This window comes from Marmota flaviventris, chromosome 1 (assembly GCF_047511675.1).
Source record: "Marmota flaviventris isolate mMarFla1 chromosome 1, mMarFla1.hap1, whole genome shotgun sequence".
Taxonomy (NCBI): Eukaryota; Metazoa; Chordata; class Mammalia; order Rodentia; family Sciuridae; genus Marmota; species Marmota flaviventris.
The window spans coordinates 208,175,779-208,186,991 of NC_092498.1; the positions used below are offsets into that span (position 1 = coordinate 208,175,779).

The 11,213-nt window shown below is 41.4% G+C and overlaps 1 protein-coding gene across 1 annotated transcript; it reads right to left on the bottom strand.

The window, feature by feature from the left end:
* Nucleotides 1-8,326: 8,326 nt before the first annotated feature.
* LOC114090181 (olfactory receptor 7C2-like) lies at nucleotides 8,327-9,265 on the bottom strand. Its single transcript, XM_027932245.2, has one exon. The coding sequence runs from the start codon at nucleotides 9,263-9,265 to the stop codon at nucleotides 8,327-8,329; it is 939 nt and encodes a 312-aa protein (XP_027788046.1).
* Nucleotides 9,266-11,213: the final 1,948 nt, after the last annotated feature.

Genomic DNA, 11,213 nt, shown 5'->3' on the forward strand with positions numbered 1-11,213 from the left:
TGAGCAGACAGTATCCAAGCCCATGTGAGTCCTGCACCTCAAGTGGGAGCTGTGCACAGGACACATCCAACTCCACACACAACTCTTTCAAAGACCTTGCAAATCTTCTATGTTCACCATTGCAAGTTTAGTGCAGATGATGTTCCAGGCATCTGGTTAGGGAAGTGCATTGAGAGGTGGGTTGGCTGGACAGGAAGGAGTCTGTAGGCAGCAGCATGTGTTTCTAAACACACTGGCTGCATGGTCCTCAGTACTCCAGAGCAGAGAGTATGGACATGGATTCAAATATATCTTTAACAATTCACAAAGCACTGACCTTTACATCCCCATCAATTTTTCTTTCAGCATTGAAAATTTTTGTTAAAAATGCTCAATTGCAACCATTGAGCTATTTAAAATTTTTTTTGTTTTTTGTTTATTCCATGTGTGCATGTTTTTATATAATATATAATGCATGATATAAATAATATCCACACAATGCTGTGTCCTGGAATATGCACTTAAAATATAATGATTATTTCCTTTTATTTCTTTCCTTTTTTGGTACACAAGTTTATTTTCTTTTATATATATATATATATATATATATATATATATATATATACTATATCATCAGTGACTAGAAAATTCTGGAGAGACCATATAGATTTTAAGGAAAAACATGACACTCTTTTGAACTTATACAGTTTTATGTCATTGTCTGTATGATTACTTGATGTTATAACTAGTTAAAAAGAATCAGTATCCTTTGTTTATGTGAAAGGTAGTTGCTATTATAACTTCTTTTTTCAGTAAATCAATCAAACCAAAATTCAAATAATGTGGTCAGTAAAATATTATGTCCCAAATTGAAAGACTGTTTGGTCTATTGATCATCTATCTATTTATCTTAACAAGGATCTGATCATTTAGGACATAATTGAAGGAATGGAACCTGACCTATATAACCTAGAGCTTTATTCTCTGGGACAATATAACTCTTTAAATAGCAAAATTTAAGAATAAATAGTCAATATTATTATATTGATACTAGAATTTTACATGCCTTCATGCTAATTATTTGTGACACACTATCCTTACATCTTTACATAGGGTGTAAGGATAAATGTGGCTACTGATTTTATTATTTAAATACCAATTGAATATGTGACTCCATTTATGCATTTAGAAATCTTTTTCTATAAGTGGTACAGAATTTCTACCAGATATAAATAATACTGGAGTTCAAATCCATTGGTAAATATGTGTTTTTTATTGTTTGTTATGTTTTTTTAATACTTAATTTTTATTTATTGTTTTTAGCTACACATGACAGTAGGGCGTATTTTGACATACTATACATAGATTTTTAAAACAAGTCTAGAAAATGATAACACATCCTCCATGCCTGGCACACTGAGGACAGACAGCATTCCTTTAAGGTGACTATGTTTGGCATGAAGGAGCAGGCAACTGGCTGGGACCCTCTCACCAGAAGGAAGGACTTACCACAGCAATTGAAAAGAAAATCAGTGGAGAACTTTGCAGAGTACCATGTGCAGAGAGCCCTGCTTGGGAACAATGTGGCCAAGTGTTTCCACTGACCATGTGTCAGGAATGCTTGCTCTAGGGAGAACTCATATGTGCTTATTTTAGTAATGTCTGGAGTACTCTGATACATAATCCCCCTTCTCCCTTCTGACACTGTAGATTATAGGGTCAAGTCTGTGGCTTCACCTTAGCAGCTGTGGAAGTACTATGGTCCATCTGTTATGGGCTGATAAAAGATAAGTTGGGCTGATCTCATTCTGCTCAGACAGTTCACCCTGTGCAGAATGGGCCCCCCTTTCCTCCTGAGCCCACTCGCATAGAAGCGGACACCCTCACCCGTTTGCATCCTGACCACAATGTCTTTAAACTATGGAGCTGACGCCAGCTTGCTTCCTGAGTGGGTACAGGAGGTACCAATTCTGAGAATGTAACTTGGTACTTCCCACTTTATGAAATGTGTCTTATGATTGTACTTGTCTCTCCTGCCCCTCTCCTTTGTGGTTTTTCTGTTTTTAAGTGGCCCTCTCACCCGTGTTCAGTGTCTTGGGCTGCAGAACTGTCTGCTCTCTGCAACCTTGTCCTTGTCCAGAATAAATCCTTTGTCTTTGATTCAAAAGGACCTGAAATTTTATTTGGAATTTTGGAATAGTGCCTCAACACATCACTGTCACGTGTGCACATGATTCAGGTTAAAGAACTAGGATGTGAATCAGAGGGGCCTTCTCAGGCAGACTCCTCTCAGGTGACTGGGAAGGGTGACTTACTGTTAGTGATCCTGGGTTTTGAGTGGAGGAATCACTGGACACTCTTCTAGGCATGAGATCATCAAGATGGTATAGCAGGAGACCCAGCCTTTACCAGCTCACCTAAGCCAGGCAGAGACGGTTCTCTATGAAGCAGGAAAGCCCAAGAGGACCCTAGAGCCCATTAAGAAATGTGAGCCACATGGTAGATTAAAAAAAAAGACACTGTTGGATAGGGAGGAGGAGGAGGAGGAGGAGGAGGAGGAGGAGGAGGAGGAGGAGGAGGAGGAGGAGAAAAGCAGAGGCTATTGGTTTGGTTTCACCCATGTGGTAGGAACCATGGTGACTAGTACTGCTGCAGAGAGCACAATAGCACCTCTGCTCCTGACTTCACCTGTGACCCTTCCCACTGGGGAGCCCCAGTGGGGAGATGAGGCAGCACAGCTCTCCTCCCCCAAGAACTGGCCGCTACTGAGCGACTTTGGAAAGGAGATGTCCCCTCCCCTTCTGCACAGCCCTGACTCCAGCTGCCCCTTAGGAGTCCACCCTGCAGACCCCACCCTGTGGTTGACCTGGGCACCACCACATTTCAGTCACTGGACCTTGTCACGGTGAGAGAGTTGGCACTCGGATGCTCAGAGCCAGGGTCTCTGTGCATGTGACTATGTGCTGGGCTGCATGTCAGTTGCCATAGAGCTGTTCCCCGAGGGATCCCAGAGCTTCTGTAAGGCCTGGGATTCTGGTCCTGGATTGTTGGCTGCTTCATATCCTCCAGGTCTGGCACAATGTTACCAGTGTGTCCGTGGAGGTGCCTGCATCCAGCCACCCTGCATCAGTGCCAGTGCTGCCCTGGGTCCCAGAGCTGTGCTCCCCCTGTGCATGCCTGTGACTCAGGTCTCAGCTTCATGGCCACTCCTAGGTCCCCATGATCTGTCATCAGGAGGCAGTCTGCAAGCCAGATCAGTGTTAAGAGGGATACCCTTAGGTTCAACTCCCTCCCTGGGAGGGAAAAAGATTAGGAGGAGCTCAGAGCCACCCTCACTGAAGACCCTTCAACCCTCTCTGCCCATGTGGCCTTACACAGCACCCTGCATCTTTATCAATTCTGGCCTCAGGTGACTGAGCTGTATAGGCATCATGCAGAAACACCCTCCCAGGTGCCAGAATACCTGCACCATAACCTGCAACAATCCTCACAACCCAATAGGAGCAGGTTTTTGCATTGTAAAACTAGTGTGTCAATGACTGATGGAACTTTCTGCGATGGTACAGATGTTCTGTCAGTGTTGCCCAAGGTGGTGGCCACTTGTCACTCAAGCTACTGAGTACTTGCACTTGGTATGTGCCTAGCGTGAAGAAGGAGCTTACTACAATTTAATTTACTTTAATTGTTATTTTTTAACCAGTTAAAGGCAGACTACCATTGTGCATTGGATAACACTGTTCTGTATGATTGGCTCCTTGGACAATGGTGTTATTTAGTCAGAGATAGGAGGGAAAAGGACACAATTCCAGTCACTTCCTGGGGCCAAGGTGGTCAGCAGCCTCTGCAGATTTGGGGCTCCTGTTTTTCATTAGACCTCGTGGCTGTGACTGAAATGATATTGAGGGTTTCCTCTATGGCCAGCTTATTTTTGTCTGAGATTATGAGGCAACTGTTCACAAGGGTCTGAGGGTAACTTTACCCCTAATTTAGATGCTGACTTTGTGATTTATTATCAGGTCCCTGGGCCTGTTCCCTGACCTGTAAAATCAGGGCGATGGTAATAGCGTGTCTTCATAGGGTCACTATTAATTGTTAGATAGTAATAATTAATTAGAAGCTGGCTCCTGTATAGCCTCCCTCAATGAAGAGAAATAGGAAAAAGAAAGAGCTGACTTTCCTATTCTTTGCATTTCCTGTACGTGTCCTGCAAAAACCTCAGCCGAGGTGAAGAAATCAGCTGTTTCTTGGCCCATTGACCCAATCAACAAAAATTTGGCATTTTTGTTGACACCATCTCCAAGTCAAGGAGTGTCTTGCCTGAATTGTGTACAAACCTGGTCTCAAGTCTGGTCACTTCATGGCCTCAGCTGCTCTAACCTAAAAGTTCCTCCTGAAAGCATCAAGGAAGGAGAGCGGCTTCACGGTCTTATTATGGATTATTCTTTGCTATTAAAAAACTTTCTGTGGGCTGGGGATGTGGCTCAAGCGGTAATGTGCTCACCTGGCATGCGTGGGGTGCTAGGGTTCCATCCTCAGCACCACATAAAATAAAAAATGAAGATGTTGTGTGTGCCAAAAATTGAAAAATAAATATTAAAAAAATTCTCTCTCTCTTAAAAAAAAAACTTTCTGTAATGAAATCTACAGTGTGTGGTTGTTTTGTGTATGTGTGTTTGGCTTCTTGAGTTCAACATTGTGTGTGTGCGTGTATCATTTTATTTTTCAAATGAGGAAAACACTTCTCTTCCTAGAAGCTCCACCTAACGTGTTTCAGCTTACATGACTCTGGGTGGAAGTGTGTTGGATAACGAGGCAGGTGGAATAACGACCTTGCAAAGAGGCTCTTGTCCTGATTCCTGGAAACGGTGACTCTATTAGGCTTCAGAGAAAAAAAGGAATTAAATTTTATAATGGAGAGGATTTTGAATGATCTGGCTGAGTCACGGTAACCACAGGATCCTTCGATATGCACAGGGAGACAGGGAAGTGGATGCCTGAGGGTTGTGATGTGTGGGGTTCATCAGCCACGGCTGGCTGTGAAGATGGAGAAGGCAGTGAGCCCAGGCATGCGGGCGGCCTCTGGAAGTCAGGAAAGGAGAGGAGAGGGGGTTCCTCCTCAGAGCCTCTGAAGGCCACAGCCCTGCAGCACCTCCATTTTACTACCGTGGACTTGGGTCTCCTGAAATGTGAGCTGATGAATTGGTGTTCTTCAGCTACTACACTTGTCGGAATGGTTCCCTCAGCAACAGGAATTGGAATGGTTCCCTCAGCAACAGGAAATGAAGAGACGTGATAGGGCTTCTGTTGGCCTTTAAGATGGGATCCTCACCGCTGCAAGCAAACTCATGTTCTGCTCTTAAGCCAAAAGAAGAGCACGGATATCAGAAGGGCAGCTCAGCCATGTTTCCCACAAAGAGTAACCAGGCAAGTCCATTTTAAAAAAGAGAAGTAAAGAGGTAAATTTGTCCTTCTCTTTATGAAAAAAAAAATCTATATTCATCCAGGTATTGTGAACTTGACTTAGAACTAAATAGAGAGATCACTGTACCAGAAAATAAAATAGCAGTCCAATAGGATAAGAAGCTATTATAAAGACTGGTATCTAAATCAATGCAGGAAGAAAGGAATTTGAAATAAATGGTGTTTGGATGTTTGGGTCATAAATTAATTATTGGAAGTAAAATCAAGGTGAGTTCTCGTCTTAATGCATCATAATCAAATGAAGCTGGAGGGAAATCTGAAGCACTAGTTAACTTCTACAATAGAATAAGAATCAACCCTCTGAGCATAAACCCAGGAGGAGAAACAAAAGCAATAGACTGACAACACAATTGATGGATTCAAGCATGTTAAGCACATGTAGTTAAATGAATAAAGAAAATCATGAACAAATGGTAATCTAAGGAACATATTTAGAACATATTGTGCATTACAATGCAATGCAGACATATCAAATTGTTTTATGACAATTAGAAAAAAAATCTCTAATATTGTGATTGATCCAAGCAGGTGAGCTGTAAATTGAGAAAGAAAAAATGGAAGTAAATTACAACACAATGTGTTTACTCATTTCGAGTTATGACATTGTATGTCTTGAATGCATTCAGTGTCTTGTCAGTTACACATCAATAAAGCAAGACAAAGAATGAACACCAATGTGAAAATGTGCCCATCTTCACTAGGCTCAAAGGAAGTGGAAATACAGTTTCACCCTGCATGGTGACGTTTTCCACAACAACTAACCGCACACGTGAAGGTTGTCTCTGCTGACATTGTCAGTCCCAGTGATGCTGTAGCCATCGCACTTCCTGTAAGAGCCCTCAGTGGTGTCTGCACAAAGATGAGACTAACAACACATTTCTCAGAACACAGCGCCACCGTTAAGGTATGTGGGACTGAATGAAGGGCGAGTCAATAAACCTTTTCTCTAGGGCTTGGTTTATTTCTAAGGCTGCAGTGTCCAGAGACAGAACTGTGTTTACTGGGAAGTGGAATTCTGGAAGTGGAAATTTAGGTCAAAGGACTCCAACTTCCTCTAAGGCTTAACTATTATCGTTAAAAGAGTTTCACTTGAAAGAACTAAGATCACACCTGTGCAAGAATCCTCATTTAGCCAGCCCTGGGGTTTAGTCTCATTACCACATCTGTGACCTTCAGCAAATGACCTGGCTGCTGTAACTCTTACTTCCTTATCTGAACACAGGAGAAAGTGCTTCTGATTGCATGCTATGGTTTGGGTGTAGTTTAAGTGTGTCTTCCCAAGCTTCATATGTTGGAAACTTGGTCCTCAGTGTGGTGATGTTGCCCAGGGGCAGAGTGGTTAAGAGGTGGAGTGCAGTGCAGGGCAACTGGGTCATTGGGGTTGTTGCCCTTAGGAGTTATTAAGTGCAGTTCTACTGATACCCTGGTTCTATAAAAGAGCAAGATTCCCCTCCAGGCTCTCTGGCTTCTATCTTCCCATGTGATCTCTTTTTTTGTGCACATGCTTTGGCCATGACTCCTACCATAATGATACAACTAGAGAGTCACTTGAAAACTAGGACTGTACTATTAGGATTTCATCTTCTAAAACCAGGACCTATATCATCGTCTCTACTGTATAAAGTACCCAGCCTCAGGTCCTTTGTTACAGCAATGGAAAATGGACGAATACATCCCATAAAGGACTTACTGGAAAAAGCAATGTGACGATGTGCATAAGACAGTGAAATTGTTGCTGGCACATCCTGAGTGTTGTTATTATTAATATCAATATCACCAACTTTTAATTTCTTTTCTAGCTCAAAAATCTAATATTAAACTTATAAATTTGTTTTTATCCAGATTCTACTTGATATTTAACCACCCACTCATATGATTTTCTTTTTATTTGACAAAGATTTACTGAGCATCAATTTTTTACCAAGAACTCCATTAGGCATCTTGGTTGCAAAAGTAGATAAGATATCATTCTGATAGTCAAGGAACCCATATTGTGGTGAGTAGGAAAATCCAACAGAATTGACTGGTGTGATTGAGAGGAAAATGAGTCAGATCAAGAGCAGAAACATTGTTAGTTAGTTTTATTTTCTCCATCTTAGAGGTCATCTCTGTAAATGAGTATGCAATCAGGGCAACATTTCCAAAAGACTGTAGGTGTACATCCCTCCACTTCTGGGATTATGCAAAGCTGTAACATTTAATTAGAAAACTATAAATATAACATATTCTTGATCAAACATAGAAACTGATGAAGTTGATTCTACAGTAGTGGAGAGCTGAGTAGATGTTGCAAGAGGCTAGGAAGGAGAGAAAGGAAGGGTTGGGGGTGGTTGAATAATGAGATCCCAGGTACAAGTAGACAGAGACAATAACTTCTAACGTTCTATAGCATTGAAGGGTGACTATAGTCCAGAGATTTTTAAATATATTTTACGAAGAATAAGAGGAGCTCAATGCTTCCCAACTCAAACAATTTTGAAATATTTAAGGAGATGGAAAAAATCATAGATTTGATCATTACACATTAGTTATGTTTGCCAAATTATCACACTGTACTTATAAATATGCCAATTGTTATGTGTTAATAAAAATTCAAAACAACCTTCTAGGCATTAGTGCACATGACTGAGGGAATGCCACATTGTATCATAGAATGTTAAGATTATAAGTTAGAAAGTGAAAAGAGTGTTCTAATATGTAAATTTATGAATAGTTACTAGGGCCAGAAAGACCCAATAGGAAGACCCCCCCCAAAAAAAGTTCGAATTAAAAGCAGAAGTAGAGTAAGTATTGGATGAAGGGGTCCAGGGTCTCTGGTCTTCAAAATCATGCACAACATTGAGCAAGAGGTTAATGCAAAAGACCCTTAGTTGAGAGGCACCATCTTTCTGAGGACTCTCCCCAGGACCACCTTGATGTCCCTGTTCCTCAGACTGTAGATGAAAGGGTTCAGCATGGGGGTGAGCATGGTGTAGAGCACTGAGGCCATGAGACTCATCCTAGAGGATGGTGTAGCAGCAGAACTGAGGTAGACCCCAAGGCCAGTGCCATAGAACAGGAAGACCACCAGGAGGTGAGACCCACAGGTGGAGAAGGCTTTGTATTTCCCCTCAGCTGATGAGATCCTCAGGATGGAGGAGAAAATCTGAGAATAGGAGAGGAGGATGCCACTGAGAGGGAAGACAGCTAGGATGATGGTCACAGTGTACACCACTATGTTGTTGACGAGTGTGTCAGAGCAGGTGAGCTTCAGAACCTCAGGAAGATCACAGAAGAAGTGAGGGATTTTCACATTTGTGCAAAAGGACAGCCTTAAGATGGTCAAGGTCTCTGGCAGGGAGCCCAGGACACTGACCAACCAGGACCCCAGAGCCATGAGCAGACAGAGCCGTAGGTTCATGATGGCCATGTAGTGCAGGGGGTGACAGATGGCCAAGAAGCGGTCATAGGCCATCACTGTCAGGAGCAAATTATCCTGGCATCCAAACAAAACAAAAAAATAAATCTGTGAGATGCAGCCTGCAAAGGTGATCCCTTTTCTGTGAGTGTGGATGTTCCTGAGAGCCTTGGGGATGGTGGTGGAGGTGAAGCCAATGTCAGCCAGGGACAGGTTGGAGAGGAAGAAGTACATGGGTGTGTGCAGGTGGGAGTCTGAGATGACAGCCAGGATGATGAGCAGGTTCCCCAGCACAGTGACCAGGTACATGGCCAGAAGCAGGCCAAAGAGGAGGGACTGCAGGTCAGGGTCATCTGTGAATCCCAGGAGGACGAAGTTGTCAGCTTCTGTTTGGTTTTCTCTTTCCATGTGGTTTCTGAGTTTCCAGAGAAGGAGGGAGAACAGGAACTCAATTTTTGCTCCCAATAGGTGTTCTGCAGGATTACCCCACTGTCTTTTATTTGGATCCAGGAAATTTAAGAAAGTATGCATTTTCTCTAATCATTGATTTTTTTGATAAGAAGCTGTAGTTACCATTGCAATCTGCAACAAAATAAAATAAAACAAAGGAAAACAAGCTGAAAGTCGGCGATCTCCAAAGGTGCTCTGTGGGACAACCACCCCAGCCTCATGGGAACTCCCTAGGTATGTGCATTTCCACGTCTGAATTACCTGGACCTGACACCCTGGTGTGGAGCTGACATCTGCCCTTTAACAAGTCTCTCTGCACAGTGATGCATTTGCTCTTTTGTGGACCACAGCTCCAGCATCTGCTGCTTCCCTCCACAGTCCTCCCCTCCCCAGCATCCTGGTGGCTGCTCTGGTGTGTTCTGCCCAACCGTGTGGAAATGGGAATTCCCTAACTCTAGACAGATTTAGCGACCATCAGAAGGCTCTTTGGTGCTGTCTTCCTGTAATGTCCGCACTTCACATCCTCTGGACCTTGGGCACTCCTTGTGCTAAAAAATATGGGTAACCACTGCTGTTATTAGTTTCTAGATTTCCCTTTAATTACTACTTTCTCTGTGTAAATCCAACCACCATGGAATTTCTAAATATAGAAATCCTAGAGTTTCTAAATGGAAGGATGAATCTTACGCACATTTTGCATCATCTGATTCTTATCTTATTGAAATATTGCACCGGGCTGGGGCTGTAACTCAGCAAAGGTGATCCCTTAGCTGTGAGTCTGGATGTTCCTGAGAGCCTTGGGGATGGTGGAGCACTTACCTAGCATGTGTGAGACACTGGATTCGATTCTTAGCACCACATACAATTAAATAAAATAAAGGTCCATGGACAAATAAAAAAATATTGCACCATCTGGAAATGGCCTTGAAGATATGCTCACTTTGTATATTTATGTTTATGTACTGTGTTATATGTTATAACTATTTCTTATTAAGGGTGTTTTAGAGTGTGAAAGTTTCAATGTCATTAAGAACATCATGCACCTACATTATCTCTCTGCTGTTGTTTTGGTATTCTTAAAGCTTTAGATTTTTCTGTATTAAAAAGTGTCTTGTTCCTAAAATGTTAAGTTTTACCTTAATGGTTTGCCAAACATTTATCCACATTCTTCAAATATTATTCTTCAAATAATAATAATAATTTATGACAGCTATTTCTTTTCTAGATCTTATGTTATTGGCTCTAAATTCCAAAAACTTGTTATAATTTTTGGGGTGATTTAGGATTTCTGTTATTCTTTCTTTCCTTTTAGGGGATAACCCTAAAAATGATGGTAAAGTGATGTTCCCTGTCATATTAACATTTTTCATATTGAATATATAAATGTAAAAATCACTATCATTTTTAAAATTTCTGGGTGCTTAGGAGAGGGGATTTGTAAAGATACAAGTAAGTGTTTAATGACTATTTAACTTTTTAGAAAATACAATGTTAAATCCATCTCCAAATTATCAAATAACTTTTTTTTTTTTTGTTTTTAACTTCTGAAGACATCTTCAACATTAGACGTGGAACAAGAGACTACACCAAATATCTGAGGACAACATAAATGTCTCATCTGAACTTATCCATGGAGACATCTAACCTTTGTAGAGTTACTTTCTAAACATGAGGTCTATTGTAGACATAAGGGAAGTAAAGACCAGTAATTGCATCTATAAATTAAAAACCGTGAATGAGAAAATATGATGCAAGAATAATTTGTGGAATTGACAAAAGTTAATATCCTTGATCTGTAAGGCCTTAATTATAAGTCATGGAAAATGTTGTGCTTTTGCTGGGAAAAGGCCAAACAGTATTATAGATGTGTAAAGGAAAATGTAAAAGGGGTAATAAGTGTTTGAAA